The sequence below is a fragment of the Pleurodeles waltl genome, chromosome 11 (genome assembly GCF_031143425.1).
Source record: "Pleurodeles waltl isolate 20211129_DDA chromosome 11, aPleWal1.hap1.20221129, whole genome shotgun sequence".
NCBI classification, from domain to species: Eukaryota; Metazoa; Chordata; class Amphibia; order Caudata; family Salamandridae; genus Pleurodeles; species Pleurodeles waltl.
This window is the reverse complement of record NC_090450.1, coordinates 333,920,671-333,939,080: the sequence shown is the minus strand read 5'-3', so window position 1 is coordinate 333,939,080 and position 18,410 is coordinate 333,920,671. Positions and strand designations below refer to the sequence as shown.

Sequence of the window (18,410 nt, the reverse complement as noted above, 5' to 3'; positions counted from 1 at the left end):
AAACAGTCCTGCACTATACCTTCATATTATCCTTTGTTCTTAGTATTGATCGTAGAAGAATGGACCCCTTCCTGCACTGTCTTTTGTTATGACACAGACTTTCATGTATGTCACTTTGATTCAAATTTTCAAAATTCAATACAAATATATATTTTAAAAAATTACCCCTCATGGTAAGATTCACCTTCATGTTTGACTATTGCTGGATATGTGATACATTCAAATGATAAGCATACTTTGCCAAGGTGTGCATTCCTTGCAGCTTTCCCAAATCTGTGTTCTATCAAGTACCTCAAAGCATAGAATAACTTTAAATTTAAATTTGTTGAGACTTTGAGAGTATCAAAAACCCCATTCACACCAAAAATCAGTTGATTTTTAATTCCAGTTCTTTAGATTTTTTCATCTGTATCGTGGGACCCTTGTTCAACTGTTCAAGCCTAATTAGGTGCACCACGGGTTTTGCAGGCATCTCGGGAAGCTGTTGCCAATTAAGGTGCAAAGCACTTCTCTGGGCCCATCCTGTAACACTTACAGCGTGATTGCCTCACTGGCTACTCTGGTGTGTAGGCCCAATACTCTCTAACATAAAGGGGGTTCATTGAAGCCAGATTAGCCCAACATCCTGGGAACCAAATCTCTACTCCATAAGTGATAATGGGAATGACTGTTCCATTTCAGCTCTTCTTAAAGACTAGGATTGTGTATCCAAATCTGTAGTTAAAACTGGCAAACCAGTTAATAGTCTGGCTGACCTCTTCTTAAGGTCAAACATAGGGCTCCACCTCAGCTCATGCTCAAGCTGCAGCCCAAGGTTTTTGTAGCAGGGAGTAGTCTCCAGTTTGTTGATTCCCAGAAACCAACCTGTGTTAGTAGGAGTAAGTCTGAAACACAAGGTTTTTGTTTTCTTCAGATTTATTGTGAGATACTTTACTTCAGAGTACTCTTTCATGAAATCCAGACTCACTGATTTCTTACCCAGAACTGTTGCATAGTCGTGTCAAACAGGGATACAATGTGCTCTCCAGGCAACTTTTTTGAAATCTTGAACTTCTGTTGTTTAGCTAAAGTATGTGTATATGTGTATATGTATATATGTGTGTGTGTGTGTGTGTGTGTGTGTGTGTATATATATATCACTGACAAATTTAAAGGTTACCCAAATCTAGCTATACAAATCAATTAAATTGTGTGACAACTTTGGAGCGAATGTATAGCATCAACAGCAGAAGACAAGTGGACAGAAACTTAATGCCTCTCCTTTTATGCGTGATATTAGAATTGGGCCCTTCCATTGTGGATGTGCTCTGTGGTTTTTCAGGTTGCACCAAAACAGCTAAAAGAGGGAACAAAAATCATGCTGGCACCTTAAATCATTAGGGAATCAATGATTGGGGCAGAGTGCTCTTGAGTTTTTGATATTCAGTATAATTTTATTTTTCCTGCGGATGTGAAGTCCACTGCTAAGAGGGACTTAGTGGCTGCTGGTGTGCCCTAAAGTTGTAGAATGGGAGGTAAATAAAAGCTTAACAGAGTAAACCTAGGCCTAGTGGGAAATGCTTGGTCAACGTGTTTACCTGGCATTGAGACAAATCTATAGCCACTATTTTTAAGAGCTTATCCATGACTCAAAACCAATTCCTTTCATCAGCAATGCATTTCTTTTTAATTTCCTTTTTGGAACACCATCCCAGCAGAAACTACAAGACCAGAGCCCTAATTGCGTTCCAACAGATGTGAAGGTCTCTAGTTCAGACTCTTTGGACTGATGTCACCTCGTCCTAAAGACAACCAATATCTTGATTGCTCATAAAGTAAGACTAGCATTATCCTAACTGTGTTAAAAGCATGGATGTTCTCAATAGAAGTCTATCTTCATTGCAAAGTTGGTGCCAGAGATTCAGGTGGGAAATGTGGTCACTCTTCCATAGGGTTTCTGCTTACACGGGAACGAGGCCTCCTTCAAGTCTTTACTAAACCCCAAGCTTCTTCATATACTCATTATTGAAAGGGGAGGTTTTGATGATTGTTTAGATTTTGGGTGACAGGAAGAACAATCTTTAATGCCCCAAACAAGGGTCCAATTGCAAGGGTGTAATCCATAAAAGATTGTGAACAGACTTAAGAGCTAGATTACATGCCCAGTAATGTCCCCCAATATAGTCTCACTCACAAATCTGAAACTCCATACGGACAGAAGATCCATCACTCTGGGTACTCTGCAGTTAGTATCTGGTGCACTAAACCAAGGTATGGTGATATTTCAAGCAGAATCAAATCCTTTTGTAGCCTAATCCTTTAGGTCTGTGATGGAGCAACATGCAAAAAAACCTCTGATAATCATTTTCTTATTAATCTGATTGTGTTGTTTCTAGGTGATAACATCTGCAAAATAGTTTACTCTGTACTGATCCATCATGGCCACTAACTGGGTGAAGGTAGCAATTGACAGTGACTCAATATGGGCTAGATTGTAGGGAATTTTCAATCTCCTAAGTGCAGAGGATATGACCTCCCATGTTCTCTGTGCTACTTATTTAGAGTAGAGAATGTAGCGGTAAGGTAGCTGGGTAACCTCTAGTTCTTGCACCAGAGACTCTCCTCCCTCCCCCCTTTGTTCCCTCCACCAGTGGCTGGAAGATTAGAATGGGTGAAGGACTGTTTGAAGGGGGAGTCTCTCTTCCAGTGTTGTCTCAGCAAAGTGAATTCCTACCCTAGGAATCCACCCACTAGACATCAAAAGACGATTTTGTATCAAAAGAAGATGAAGCAAAACAAATAGTAACTGTAAATTTATCTTGCACAACAGCATTAGATCTGTTGACCATTTTGACATGGATTTACGGAGACCACTTTCTTTCGTTACTAAGGTGATGAGAAGGCAGCACTGTCCTTTTCCTAACAGTCACTGTTCTAGTTGGCATGGGCAGATATTTGCTAGTACTGATCTCTAATTTTCTTTTGTCTGGGTTCCTTTATTATACATAAGCTATACTACCACTCTTGGGGATGTGCTAGCACCGCAGACTGTTTAGAACGAAGAACAGCACCCCTCCATGGTCATGGCTTCCTTCATGTGGTAAGGCACATCAGCCTCTCAGCCCCCCCTTATGAGTGCAGATCGAGGGGTTACACCATTGAAATGCAACAGGTGGGGGTAGACGAGAGTGAGGCACGCCTGGTATGTGGAAGTCAGGCACTTTGTTCGAATTTTTTTTTTTTTTTGGGTCGCTGGACCAGAATCCTCTATGTCAACTGGGCATTTCATGCTAACTAAGATTGTCAGATTAGGGGGTTGTGACCCTGATCTGTTTAACCTAAGGAAGCTGATAAGTGAGATGGTGGGTGGAGGCCAGTGTGATGCATGCCTTTTAACAGGAAGCCTGGCTACCCACTTCCAGTCCTTTTTTGTACTTTTTATGAAAATTATCCCTAGTGGCTAGGGGACATTTCAGGACCCATGATTGTGGCATTCTGGGATTTACATCCTCTCAATTTGCTTCCTAAAGGTTGCTGAAATGCTAGCAGTTGTTCGATTTAGAGGCCTGGGTGAGGCACACCTTGGCCCTCGTAGCTAAGGTGCTTTTGCTTGACTAAAAATAATTGCTAATTTGCAGGAAGCATTTCATATTCCCTGAGGTTGTCAGAGGAAGTAGAGCAGTCTGCTTTTCCTCTTCATTGATACAGCTTCGAAAAAGGATTACTGCTCAGGAACACCAGTAAGCTAGCAATCTCAAGCAGGCAACCTTTTTGGAAGGGCTCCAGTGCAGCTGCAGCTGGAATCCAGGAGCAGTAATCCTTTTAGGTGGAACATCCTTAGGAAGGAGATGCAGTTGGGTGATGTTACCCACCCATCTATATACATTGAGGGAGTGGGGGCACAAATGTCTCCTGGACAACAGACATCCTTTCTGACCAAGCGACAAAATGGAAAGGGTGGTGAGGGCAGCCTTCTGCCACAGGGCATGCCTCTCTCATGCTTTGCATTCGGTTTGCACTTCAGCTCCCTTTGGTAAGCACATGGATGCTACTGCCATGTCTACATACAGCTGTATGATAGGTGAGATTTGCAGTACAAGAGTTCATTATTTTCTGTAAGCAGGAATGCCACAGGACCTATGTACTCTGGTCTGTTTCCTGGCCCACTTGCACCCCATGCACACTATCCTGCAATACTGTCAAAATAAGACCAATTGTGGTTGGGTATACCACACTGGGTATAGTCATTCAGTAACTGAATCTGTTGACTTATTGTTTTTCACTCAGATTTGATGGTTTGCACAGCATTAAGTAAAATTATCATCCCCCACATTTTACAAGAGCAGAGACCTTAGACGATCTAAGGAGGTATGCTTTGCATGCACTCTACAAGTTCCCCTTACCTAAGATGCCCTGAAAATGTCAAATATTGGTGAAGACACTCATTTCTAATTTTCACGTCTTAGTCAACACAAAAGGCAAGAGCCCTACTTCAGTATTCCTACTCTTTTAGTGGTAAAAACAGTATTTCACTTGTGTAAATAGGCCTATCTTATAGTTCAGAAAATGGATGAAATTGCGGGCATGTGACCCCTCTGTTGACCCCTCTGTTGACCCCATGCGGGAAATTGCCCCTGCATTTGAGCTTTATTTAATCTGGCACCCAGGGAAGTCTACCTTTCCCAGGCAGTTATTAAAACAAGACACATAGGCGATGTTGTAGATTGCATGGATCCTAGTTCATCATTTTACAATGCCATAAAAATGTCAAAAATATTCCTTAAACAATTTCTTCTTGGTTTCCATGGTGAAACAGTATTTGGGCCCAGGATCGTGTGACATCTTACGAATCTGAGGCATTTCTATGGAGTTTGAGGGGTATCCGGGGTGGTGTGGCTTGCTTCAAAGGCCAAAGTATGTTGGTGAAAAATGGTTTGATCAATTTTCTGTCAGTAGAACTCCAAGGTCCCATCATCGTACTTTCCACACTTCTTGAGTTGAAATGGCACATCACACCTGGGGGTGGGCCTTTTGCATCAGACAGGAACAAGCCAAACTGACCTTGTGAAGACCATGACACCACATGGCATTTTTAGCCTGATGCTGTTCTATTGGAGAGGCCCACCAATACATACATGAGATTAAGTTTTTCTCAGTAAGTGTGAGAGTGCTAGATGAAATGTCGCTTCTATAAATTCTGGAACCTTCAGTCACAGAAATGTAAGCGAGTTTTGATTTTTGTTTGCATTTGCAAGGACATTCTAGGTAAGAAGTGGTGTCATTCATGCAAGTCTCATCACCATGAGTTTCCTGGGTGCCTAGCTTTTAGAAATGCCCTGGGTTGGTAGGTTTCCCTGAAGGACGATTGACTGCAGGTCCAAGTATGGCAGCTCCCACTCTCCCTGCCCAAAAAAAATATATATATATTTTTGGAAGGAACATAGAAGACCTTTCCTTGGTTGCAGTTTAGATCTTTTTCTCTGCTTGTTGATAGGCACAACCTCGCATGGATTCCATTAGGGTTTTTTTTTTTTTTTTTTTTTGCAGAGATGTGGTAATACAAAGTGATAAGACATGTTATTTATTGATTTTTCTTTCCCCCTGTTTGTGGCTTGCTCCTAGGACACTTTCCACAAAACAAGACTCTTTGAAAAAACTGGCTTCCCATCAAGCAGCAGATTCACTTTAAAGATCTGGACTTATTTTGGAAGGCATTAAACGAGTTGCGCTCATCCAGTGACCCAAAACTGATTAGCCAGTTTCCAATTTGCCAGATTGCTTTGTTTGTCAGTTACCAAGCTCTAGCGCACCCTACTTCCTCACTTACAACACACTACTTCATATTTTTCTTTTAAAATTATGCCAAACGAATATTTATGGATTTGGTAAATGAATTTTACCTTAAACTTGTATATGGATTTTTACTCTACAATGTGCATTTACTGTTGCATTTGTTCATTAGTAATTTTTTTAAGTGAGCGTTGAAGCTCTAGTTGATGGTCATTTTGAATAAAGAATAATCCAGAATTCGAAGTGATATACGTGTTCCATATCCCAAAACTCATATATTTAGGTACATTGAAACAAATTGAAGGCTTTCACTATAATCCCATTTTTATTAGTTAGAATATTTAAATCTAAAGTGTTAGTTGGTTGGAACACAATGGAAAAGCATTTTGAGCCGCGGCATAGTTGTTGGCTCTGAATATTGGATTTTTTTTTTTTTGCAAACTGCAAACTGTTTCCTTGCGACCAGAGAACTCGAGCGGACATAATTGTTTGTTGTTTGGCCTCAGTACAGAAAGTTACAAATGAAAATCTTGTTACCTATTACTTTTTCCCCGCTAAACGTAAGTGATCTACACACATGACCCTGACTAAATTCAAACTTTTATTGGGTTCAGATCTGGATATTACTTCTGTTTTCCCGGTATCATATCACATCAAACCCTTTGTTGATGCCATTTTTTAGAAGAAAGTGAACATTTTATTGCCCAGTGTTTACCCCCATGCTTTAATTTTTCCCGCATGTAATGGCTATTTTCTCAAGTGCTTCCACTGTAATTCAAACCAGTGGTACCCTTTATAGCCCCTAACACAAGTAGGGGGGAAAAAAGAACACAAATTTGGCCTGGATATCTTTTGCGGAAAAAAAGCATTTTATCTTAAGCACAAACTGCCCTAAATGTAAACGAAGGACATTGAGGGACAGACAATGATCCTCAGAACTTAAGTGGTTAAAGTAACCAAGGCAACTGGAAACTAAACCAGGACTTCATAAAATAGTGGCAATCTATTGAGGATTATTGTTAGGCGTTATGCCTAACCCCTTCCTTGGTTAGGCAGTACTTGAGAATTTTGAAGGCAGCTCGAACATGGTATGATTCTTAAAGATGTTTCATCAGTTCTTTGCGTTTCTGGTAGTAGAATATTGTCATACTGCAGAAATACAGAGAAATGATACAGTATCGCGAACAGTCATAAATGCTAATGAACAACCCCCTTTGCTGTAATAATTAGGATGTCATTTGTTGGCGACCTAGTGCTTCCTACCTTTGATTGCGCCTCATAAGGAGCTCAGGTAGTATTGCAGATTCTATTTGATTGTTATTCCAGCGTCTGTGAATTGATGTCCTTGATGTCTTTTAAAATGGAGTCCCCAAAGTATTATTCTTATGAAGTCAAACAGTATGACTAATGACGTGTGGAGACTGCTGTTGCTGCCATGGATTATTATTTTTTAAAGATTTGAGCTTGGGCTCCTTCCTGAGTGGTGCTTCTCTGTGTTCTCATCTTTATCTGTGTTGCAGGTGCCTCTGAAAGCATCGGAAAACATATGCTAGAAGCATGCAGTCACAACCTTGAGATGGCTGTCACCATGTTCTTGGATGGCGGTGGAATAGCAGAGGAACCCAGTACAAGCTCTGCTGGCACCTCCACTGTTCGGCCTGTTGCAGAGTAGGTGTTCATTCTAATAACTCTTCACATTGGCCTATTCCTTGCTTGGCAGTCAGACACATTGTGAAATGTATTCCCACACCCGACAGGATGCTTCATTGGTGTTGGGTTTAATTTTGTTTTTTACTGAATGATTAGGAATTTCTGTGCATATATATTTTTTGATAATGTCCGAGTGTAATGCGTCTTAAAAATATCAGTCTGAGTGATTGCGTGTATAATACCTGCTAAGCTTTTGGAAATTGCATGTCTCATAATTCAAACAAGGAATGTTCCTCCCTCTCACTGACTGCTTTCGTTGTGAAAATCGCAAAATAAAGCAGGGTGTCTCCGCCTCCTTTACCAAGCTTATTTACCCTTTGGCGCCAGTAATTAGCAGCATTTGCTTACAGCTCCATTCCTTCATTTAGAACTTCGGTTTAATTCTCATACTTCTCCTGTTTAGTGAAAGCGATTGTTTGCCTGACCTCATTTCCGATGATCCATTTCTCTGTGTATGTTTGGAAAAAGGCAGGCTTACTTACAGCTCCAAGTGATTAATGGCTAAAATCCGTATCTTTAAAGTGATCTCCTCGCAATAAGGATCTTGGAGGCAGATGTATTTTTACTGTCCTCGTTTACTGTAGAAATTCAGAGCGCATATAACCAACGTTTTTAATTGTAACCGTGTCCTTTAAAAAGGTGCATATGGTTTTGTTTGGACTTTCACTAACCCCCAGTTGTTGTTTTCATTGTTAATTTGCTCTGACAGAGGATGACTTTTGAGCACCAGCTTGTATTTCTCTTGCTATTTCTTCTCTTGTTTATCTGAAGGCGCTGTTCAGTATGTGCTTTTCCTAAGGGTTTTAAGGGGGTTTACTATAATTTTTACTTGGATAGTTGTTTTCTTGTCCCTACGGACTTGGAAGTGCGATGGTAGTTCCCATTTGCACAAAGGTACTGTTCTCCCCAATAGTAGAGAGCGTAATAGAAACTTGACCTTGTTAACTTATTTTGTACTATTTGGACGGGGAATTAGCCAGAGATTTTGGCTTGCAGACATTATGGATGGGGCTCCTGTATTCACTCTTACACACACTTGCATATTGTCACAGGTGCCCACACTCACTTGGTCAGTGGTACTCACCTTTGTACTCAATCACGCGCACTCACCACCACCTGTTCACAATCACCCATTCACTTCACCACCGACTAAACCACAGAAGCTTGCACTGACTCTTAAACTCACTCAGCCTCCCACTCTGATTTATTCTCACTCACCCTCTTACTTATTTCACTGACATGCACATTCCGGTACATGTTGCACGTGTAGTTATGATAATTCTTGGGTTTCTACTAAAATGCTATAAGATGCCTTAATAACCAATTAATTGCTTAATAGGGCTCAATTGCTTGTATGTTCTGAGTTCTGTCTTAATGTGCGCTGCCTGTTGGCACTGCTTTTGTGAGTGTGTTGAGACCTACCTAGTTGGAATATCTTTTATATGTTTTGTGTTGAGTTTGTAAGTGGTGTTGTACGATGTGTGGGGTTTGCATGTTCTATCTGATTATTTGAGGAACTATTCTACTTATAATCTTCTTTATTAATTGGCACACGTAATAAACCTCTGGGGACTAATATACCAAGGCAGAAAAAGTGAAAAAAACAAATTGACACATCACAACTTATCATAACTGTTCCTCTTCAGCACTCTCTGTGTTGGTCAGTATGCCCTACTCCTAAATGTTGACAGTAAAAAAGCTGAACTCTCTGGGCAAGCGGCAGTGAAGTGGGGAGAGATGGAACTGAAGGGAAGAGAAAGGGCAAGGGAAAAGGATGACAATGAAATGGGTTTTATGAAGCGTGCAGCTACTCGGAAGATGTCCAGGCTCTAATGCAAGGGAGAAGATGACTAATTCTGAGAGAAGAGCCAAGTTTTCAGTTCCTTTTTCAACCACGTTTCTGATTAATTTGATGGAGATCAAGGGGAAGTTTGTTCCAGACTGAGGGGCCAAGATAGGAAAAAGAGCAACCCCCTGTGTTAGAGTGCCAGATCCTGGATATTGTGGCCAGTGCCCTATTAGAATAACACAACTTCCCGTTAGGGAGAGATGAGTGTATCCTAGATGAAAGATAGCTAAGCCCAGATAAATGCAGAGCTCTGTGGTTCAACACTAGAGTTTTAAACAGGATGCAGTTGTTCACTTGGTGCCAATGTAAGAAGAGAAGATGTGAAGAAATCTGAGTTCTCAGCGAAAACTGAAGAAACAAGCTAGCAGCTGCCTTTTGTACTAGCTGTAACCTATTTACTAAAATACTGAAGGAGGCCAAAATACAATGTATTTGCAGAATTCTGTCAAGTCATAATGAGTGCAAAAATTGTTTTCCTGGGTGGGAGGGAAGGAAAGTGCAGAAACGTTTTTGTAGTACGTAGCAGGCCAAAGCAGGTCCTTTCCATTGGATTGCCTTGATTTTGAAAAGACAGTTGGTTGTCAAACTTCACTCAATGTTTTTTAACCACCTCGGATTGGGGGCCTACCGTCTGGCCCAAAAATCTGCCAGTCTTTTGAAAAGTTGGAGCCAAGGAAGAGAAACTCGCTCTTATCTGCATTGCACTTTAGCTGATTCATAGACTTCGACTTCAAGACTACAGTTAGACAAGGTTTAATAGAATTGGGTGTGAAATCTTCTCCTTTCCTAAAAGAGAAAAAGGAAAACGTGACATTTGACTTTTGGGAGATTTAAAAGGTGCTTCTGTACTCCCATCCCACCTTACTACATGAAATGTCTCTGCCATATCCATGACACAACCAACTTGGTGCAAGATCAAGACCTGCACAAGAAAAATGCATCCTGCAATGGACCCAATGAGTATAGGCATCTGGCCAGATAGGAAAAACAGGAGTATCAGTTGTGGTCCCTTTTAGTATGCACACTGCAGTGACTTAAGATTTATGTGGAGTGTGTCCTTTACTGGACATTAATAGCCCGATACCAGGCCACTAGGACATCACCACTGGGGACACTGAGCCAGCACTCGATACGTTTGCAGCATACATCCTAGGTCTTTGGTGGGAAGGTTTATGTGTTCCCGTAAACATTTGTGTTAGCAATTACCCCTTTTATTCTGGCTCTCACTAATGTTTGGGGTGAGAGTGCTAATTCTAACATTGGTACCTCATGTTGGTTCAGGACACGTTTGTGATAGTTTGGCATCTTTTAAAACCCTGGGGTCTAAGCTCTCCAGAAGATCCCGAGTTGACCTGAATCAAGCCCCAAAGAATAACTCTGATCATAGGGCCATCATTATCAAAAATCTAGTTGTCTATCCTTTAGACACTATAATTATGTTGTGGAATGTATCTGTTTTTTGTGTCAGTCTGCTTTTTAGTAAACCATTCACTTTTTAAATTAATTTTAATTTTTCGAAAGTAAACTAGATGTAGATATTATTGAGTATAGCCAACTGAATTGGCATTCCTAACACTCCCCCAACTTTCTCATGTAGTAAGCTGAAGAGCTCGCCCACCGCCTCTGAGAAATCGAGTGTCCAAAAGATTTAACTTGGTTATTCAGTTAATCCATTATTACTGTGACCACTCTGACACTAGCGTTAAATGACAGTAACAACATAGGATAATGTCCAGTAACCACTGACTGCCACATAAAAGGCCCCACAGTAATTACTTTCTCGAGTACTGTGCTGTGTGCTGGAAGACCTCCCATTGACACCCAGTAGAGGTCTGTTCCAGAATGGCCATCATCAGAAAGAGGAAAGAGACATGTTTTAAAGTGAGGCAAGACACCCCTTGTATAATGACTGATTAATGCACATTGTAAAATTGAGCATATAAGGTGCTAATACATTTCCTACTCTGGTAAGAGGTTGTGATGGCAGCTCAGTATCTCATGATGAGTTAACAGAGGGTACAATTCCCCATCAGAAAGGTTGGTTTGGCGAAATTCAGCCACCAGAACTGGAAATTTTGGTTTAAAATACTTCAGTAAGCTGTGTGTAGTACTTATGTGAGGTCTCTGGTTTAGAAGTTGGCAAGGTACTGTCATGATTGGAACATATTTTCTACTGAGCAAATGTTCCCCCTTAGCTGCCAGGCCGTTTAGGTAGGGCAGAAGAGGAAGAAGTCAAGACAACTCACAGAAGTAAAACATGTTGGTGAAGTTGGGGGCAAAGCTCATTTTATCCTGCTGGTGCCCCAGTTTGTGAATTTTGATGGTTTGAGTAACCTTCATATTCAGTAGGTTGTGATTATGCCCTTGTAGGAGGCCACAAATAGAGCGTCCTTAAGACACCTGGGTCCTAATCTTGATGAATGAAAACGCAGTGAGAGGGTGTCCATTCCAGTCCCTCACCCACCACAGACCTACTATCACAGATGACGTCTTCCAAGTCTGATATGTTTACAGGACCTGACTGCACAAACGATTCTCACCGCTGAAGTTGCTTCTACTCCTATCAGTCTCCTGGAAGTGAAAGTGCACTTTCTCATGCTCAGTGCTTCCTTCCAGGACAAACGAGCAGAAAGTTTGATGTATTACAGATCGAAAATAAACAGCTGAAAAATAAAAACAGAACGTGATGTCCATCTTTGCTATGGGAGTCTGAGTTCTCTTTGGTGCGATCAAGACAGGCTCAGTATTTGTAATATTGTGTGCTTTGATGCTCCAGCGTGCCCAATCAGCATATTCTAGGTAACTTCACAGACTTGAAGACTCTGTAAAAATGCAGCTTTCAGAACTTCATTCAGTCATCTTGCAAAATATGTTAATTAAATGAGGACGACCACACAGATTATCTTACCACTAAAGCAAGCAAAAAAAATAAATGTGAACAATACACGTGATGGTTGCCAAATCTAGGATCCCCAGAGTATGTTTTGAATAATTCACCGGGAAAGCATGTTTTTTCCTTTTTTCTCAAGCCTCAGATACCTATGAACATCTTGATTGCGCTTCCAGTTGAATAAGGTGTGTCTCGTGCTTGTTAGGTTTTTAGGATGAGCTAGGGATACTGATATGGAGTCTCTGGACTCTCCACTTCTGTCAGAATAGCCTCCACTCAGACCAAATTTTCTTCTTAAGGATGTAATAAAAATACAAAATCCTTGTCAAAAGTAGGTATTAATCAATGTTTTGTTGTGCATGCCGATTAGGTCTACCAGTTACTGTACAAACCTCATCTACTGACTCTTGTTCATAATACTTTTCTCTGAGGGCACATCCTAGCTTTGCTAATAAACACTTCAGGAAATGAGCCCTATTCTCATCTTGCTATGCTTGTAGCCCCAAATGTTGCTTCACTATGAGTTTTTCTGTCAGTTGGGGCAATGTACAGTTGCCCACGTAGAAAAAGGAGAATTAAAAGCTGTTTTTAAAAGCCTTCTTTCGAGTATTCTAGCTTCTGTACATTCATATGCTTTCAATCATTTCCAGTTTTGAGGCTTTGAAGCTTGTGTGTGTTTATATTTTAACTGTTGCGTTAACATACACTAGTTTAGTACACTCTATCGTTATTGGCAGTTCGGATGAAAATCATCCATCGACAATTACACGCATTAAATCACAAAAGTTACAAACCATTATGATTACAGTAATTGAAAATCTCATTCAAAATCCTAAATGCATGCAAATTATTCCATAAAGTGCATTCAGAAACATTAGCTTAGACATAGCAGTTTCATTTCCTAGCCAGTAAACATGATCCCTATTAGAAATACACATAGATTAGATAATCAATTAAGCTGGAAAGAAAAGAAAGGATTGAAGCTGGGCATAAGGATATTTCTTGTTCTTTGCTCTTACTTATCACATCGTTTGAAAGTACATAGAAATCACAAACACATACTAGTGTCTGATTTGCATATTCTGAGAGTAAAATGACACTTTCTGACCCCTATTTACAAAGAAAATGGCTTAACTCATTTCTGCCTAGCTTCAGTACAGGCACTACAAAAAAATAGGACATGTTCCTTGGTTTCACTGGCTGGGCCACGCTATGGAAAGGCCTTACTATCCGCCTCAGATTTTTAACATTTAAAAAAAATAATAGTTTTATTGTTTTTCAAATGAAAACAGGGTTTGCACTGCTGTGTACACAAATGCATAGAGTGTACATACATGAGAATACATCACGTCTTGCATCATGTCATTGAATACATCATCCAAACCATCATGGCGCGTTTACGGCCACCTCACCACTTGAGCAAAAAACTTCTCTCCCTCCCTCAGACCCCTCCCTCCGCACACTCCTGTGGGTCACCATCAATCCCCCCCCACCTCGAGCTAATGCCCAAGCTCCCCATATCTTCTCCCATTTCCTGGGGCAACCCCTACCCTGGTATATAGCCTTCTCAGTTCTGACACCAGTCCAGATCATACTACTAGTCTGTTATTCGAGGGATGACTGTGCTCCCCCATGCTCTTGCAATGTTGCGTTTAGCTACCCCAGCTGCAAGTCTCAGCAAAATTTCTGAGTATCTGGGCCAGGTGTGCTCTCCTGATATTCCCAGGGTAAGCCACTTAGGGTCCAACGAATGTCAAGTGCAATGGTCCGGGACATCTCACTAACTAAACTGGAGCAGTAGTCCCATATTATGTATGAATGTGCTTTCTTCGTTGCAGCCCCTCATGCAGAGTGGGTTCCTTGCCCTGCCAATTTTATATAGTAATGTATGAGAATAATACACTCCATGCATAATTTTTAGTTGAACCAATCGGAATCTGGCTCTGATGGCTGTGTCCCTGCTGCTGCTGAGGGCTTTACCCCCATTCATCTTCCTCTAGGTGTCCCAGGTCAGTCTCCAATGTCTCCCTCAATTTACTCAACAGATTAGGGGAATTATTGATTAATTTTTTATAGATCATTGAGATTCCTTTCCTCTGGAGTGGTTCCATTAGGACCCTATTCTCCAGAGGGAGACGTCCGACAGTTGATCACCCTCCTTGATATGCCTCCTCAGCATGTCCCAGTTGCATGTACCGATAGAATTCAGTGGCTGCCAATGCATATTCCTCCTTAAGCGTCTCAAAATTGATGAATGCCTGTCCCCTCCACACATCTCTGAGGTGCTCTATGCCTATCATCTCCCACTTCTGAATTCCATGTAGATCTTGCACATCTGCCAATTCATTGCTATGCCATAGTGGGGAGAGGTCAGTGAGTTTTCCTGTCCACCCCAAATATCTTATAGAGTCTTTTCAGGCCTGGATCACTACCCTTGTGTAGTGCAGCAGGGTTCGCTCGCATCTAGTCATGTAGTAGGGCTTCAGGTCCCTCCCTTCCCATCAGGTGTCTATCCAGCATATAATAAGCGAGATCCTGCTGGTCTGACAACATCCATTCGTTGACTTCAAGAATGTGGGATACCCAGTGGTACTGAATGTCCGGAACTGCCAGTCCCCCGTCGTGTACCCCCCTCTGCAGTTTGGCCAGAGCAATCCTCGGTGCCCCCACGCCCACAGCAATCTACGTACCTCTGAGTCTATCATACCGAAAACCTCTTATGGAATGCTGTAAGGTGTGTTCTGCATGACATAGAGGAGGCGCTGCAAGCTCATAATTTTATATAGAGCTACTTTCCCCATCAGAGCCAAGGGGAGACCGTGCCAGAGAGTTACAGCCCCTTTGAGTTTTTCCAGTTGGGGAGTGAAATAATTTTTCAGGAAGTCCCTGGGGTCCCTAGTCACGTATATTCCCAAGTAACGGAAGCCCTCTATCACTACCGAGGGCCTGCAATCCCAAGGGAGGTGAGGCCGGTCTCCCAAGAGGGGAAACACCACCGATTTTAACCAATTTATCGTATATCCAGAGTGGACTCCAGATATTTTGAATATTTGCATGAGCCTGCCGATCGTCAGGGAGGGCCTCAACACATGAAGGAGAATGTCATCAGCATATAGTGATGTACGCTCCTTACAGCCGACAAGGACCTGTATCCCCCTGACCAAAGGGTTCTGACGGATCCATGCCATCAGTGGTTCCAGTGCGACGGCAAAGAGCAGGGGGGATCGGGGACAACCTTGACGGGTGCCCCTCCCCAGCTTGAACTCCAGAGACACCACTCCATTGACCCTCACACGCGCCATAGAGGAGGCATATAGTAATTTGGGCCATTCGCAGAACTGCGGCCCAAAGCCCAGTTGCACCAGGACTGCAAACATATAGTTCCACTCCAGGAAGGCTAAATGCCATTTTGGCATCCAGCGCCATTAGAGCCATCTGCTCTGTCTGAGGATCGTCCGTCAGAGGCAGCACCCTGTACAGATGCTGGAGGTTGAGCAGCATGCTCCGGTCTGACATTAAATCAGACTGGTCCGGATACACCAGCGATACTGTGACCCCCTTGTAGTCTGGTCGCCAATACCTTGGCCAGTACCTTAGCCTCCATATTTAACAATGAGATTGGCATGTATGAACTGCAATCCTCTGGGGGTTTACCCTCCTTATGGATCACTGTGATCGTCGCAGATCTTTTATCCGCTGGCAGGCTACCCCTGTCCTTGACCTCCTTGAAATCTTTTGTAGAGGACCATCAATAACATTAGCCATTCCTTTGTACAAGTCAACTGGGATCCCGTTCCGGCCTGCAGCTTTTCCCATCTGTAGGTCCCGCAAAGTAAGGATCACCTCTTCCTCCGTCATATCGCCTCCAATGCGTCTGTCTTCCCCCGTAACTCCTGCAGGTGAATGTGTCTGAGGAAGTCGGTACAGTCCTCAGTTGATATGACTATCCTGAAGGTGTACAGGCTCTAGTAGTAGTCTGTGAAGGTCTTTACTATAGCAGCGCCAGTTGTCTGCATGCTTTCTCTGTGTTTTCTACCTTTAATACCCATGCACACTCCCTATTTCTCTGTTCCAGCATGCTTCATCACCAACCTCGCACAGCCGGCAGTGGCCTGCCAATGTGTAGTTCCTAGTGTGGTTTTCCGCCAGGGACCTCTGATCCCCCTGTCTCAGACGCAAGTTCTCTCAGTCCTCTGAATCCCCTGAGGCGAGGGCTATTTCCTCCAATCCTACTATGTCTCTCTCTATGGCTGCGCACTGTAACTGCAACTCTTTCTTTGCCACCCCAAGTAATGCCTGCGCCTGTCTCCGTCAAACTGCCTTGAAGGCATCCCACAGTGTTCCCACTGATGACACCGAGCCCCGGTTTTCCTTAGAGAAGAGAGTTGCCCCCTCCTGCAGGCTTTCTCTGGTCCCTCTATCCCGCAGACATCCAGTCGGCTCACTAGTGTGAAGTCTCACAGTGGACCCGTCAGCTTTTCTTCCACCAGAGAGTGGTCCAAGATGCCTCTCGGGTGAATGACTGTGTCGCGGAACCGGGAAGCATGAGCACACAATGTGAAGAGTCTAGTAGGGAGAAGCTCCCATGTGTCGCTGAGAAGTATGTGTATTGTATTGTGTGTGGACTGCCCTCCCTCCATAGGTCAGTCAAGCCCAGTGCCCTGGGAAACTGGAAAAGGAGCCCCCTGCCTCATCCATCCTCTAAAGCCCCTGAACTGTCTATCCCCGTATCCATAGTCAAGTTTAGGTCATTCCCTCAAGATAAGGATCCCTTGGAGCAGGCCAAGCAGGTGGTCTCCCACCTCTGGGAGCGCTGCCTCCTGCAGGCGAGGGGGGAGGTATGGGGAGCACATGTTCAGGGTAGTTCCCTCCCAGGTCCCGGGTAACGCCACTTACCGTCCATTGTGGTCGTGCTAAATCTGATGTGTAATGAGGAGTACTGATTTCTTAATGAGTGTGCCCACTCCCTTGGAGTCAGTGGTGTACCCTGCATGTGCTCTGAGCTTGTAGCCAAATCTATCTAGTGCCTTTATCGTAGTTTCCTCAGAGATGTGTCTCCTGGAGCAGAACAATGTCCGATGCGTCATGCTTTATATGCTGCAAGACCAGTGTGCGTTTGATCCTGCTTCTCAGACCATTAATGTTCCAGGACCATATGGTCAAGTTATGTGCCGGACTTCCCATTCGTCAACATTGATTCGGTAATGAGGGCAGGAGTGATACCTGCATGGTATCACTCAGCAGATTTCATCTGGGGGAATGTCCAGTGTCTCCCCCCCCCCCCTCCCTTGCTTCAGTTAGTTATTGTGGCCTTGGTCGCTATATAGCAAAGCGTGCCTTGATTGTTTCTCCCCGCCTTTCCCCACATGAGGATTTCGTTCACCACAGGAGCATTAGACCTCCGTCATGACTCCCCAGAGCCCTTCAGTCCTCCGCCTTCTGGGGGGTGTTTCACCCACCCTGAGCCGGCCTGTGACTTTCCATCAGCGACATTGAGTCGGGGCTTCCTGCTTTCTCGGTCTATTGCCTGATGATCTCCAGCCAGTCCCACACCTCTTCTGGTGACCTGAAGTGCCAGGTGTTGCCCTCCGCCTCCACTCCGTCTGGCTGGAAACAGCATCATCAATCTCAGTTCCTTGACCCTCAACGCTTTTCTAACTTCCTCAAAGTTCTTCCTTTGGCATTGCACATGCAGGGTGAAGTCAGGAAAGAAGCGAATGATGGCATTGTCTTGCTTTAAGTCCTAGAAAGTTCTGACCGCCTGCAGGAGGGCAACTCTATCCCTGTAGTTCAGGATCCTGGCAACTATGGTGCGCGGTGGGGCCCCTGTCTTCGACGGGGGGCTTGGTATTCTATGTGCCCTCTCCACAGAGAAAAAGTTGGACAATAGTTTCGGTTTGAGTTCATTCAGGACAAGGTCCTCCACAAATAAGTCCGCGCTTGGGCCTTCCATGTCCTCTTGTACGTCCCCCACTCTCACATTATTCCTCTTGGACCACCCCTCTTGGACCTGTAGCTTGGCTTCCATTGCTGAGATTTTTCTGGTGAGCGACTGGACCTTCCAAATGTTTTGTTGTCGCGAGTAGGCCCTCAATGTGTGTTTCTGCCACAGCTACTTTTGGCAAGATCTTGCCCATATATGCTCTAAGGAGGTTGACTTCGATTTGAACTGCGTCCAGTTTCGGTAGCAGG

General features: G+C 43.3%; 1 protein-coding gene across 1 annotated transcript in view; it reads left to right on the top strand.

Annotated features, from left to right (window-relative positions):
* Positions 1 to 18,410, top strand: part of UBXN7 (UBX domain protein 7) — a 484,260-nt gene that overhangs the window by 90,622 nt on the left and 375,228 nt on the right. Inside the window, exon 2 of the mRNA XM_069213616.1 lies at positions 7,290 to 7,437. Within this exon, the coding sequence (XP_069069717.1) occupies positions 7,290 to 7,437 (148 nt within the window). The remainder of the gene's footprint in view (positions 1 to 7,289; positions 7,438 to 18,410) is intronic.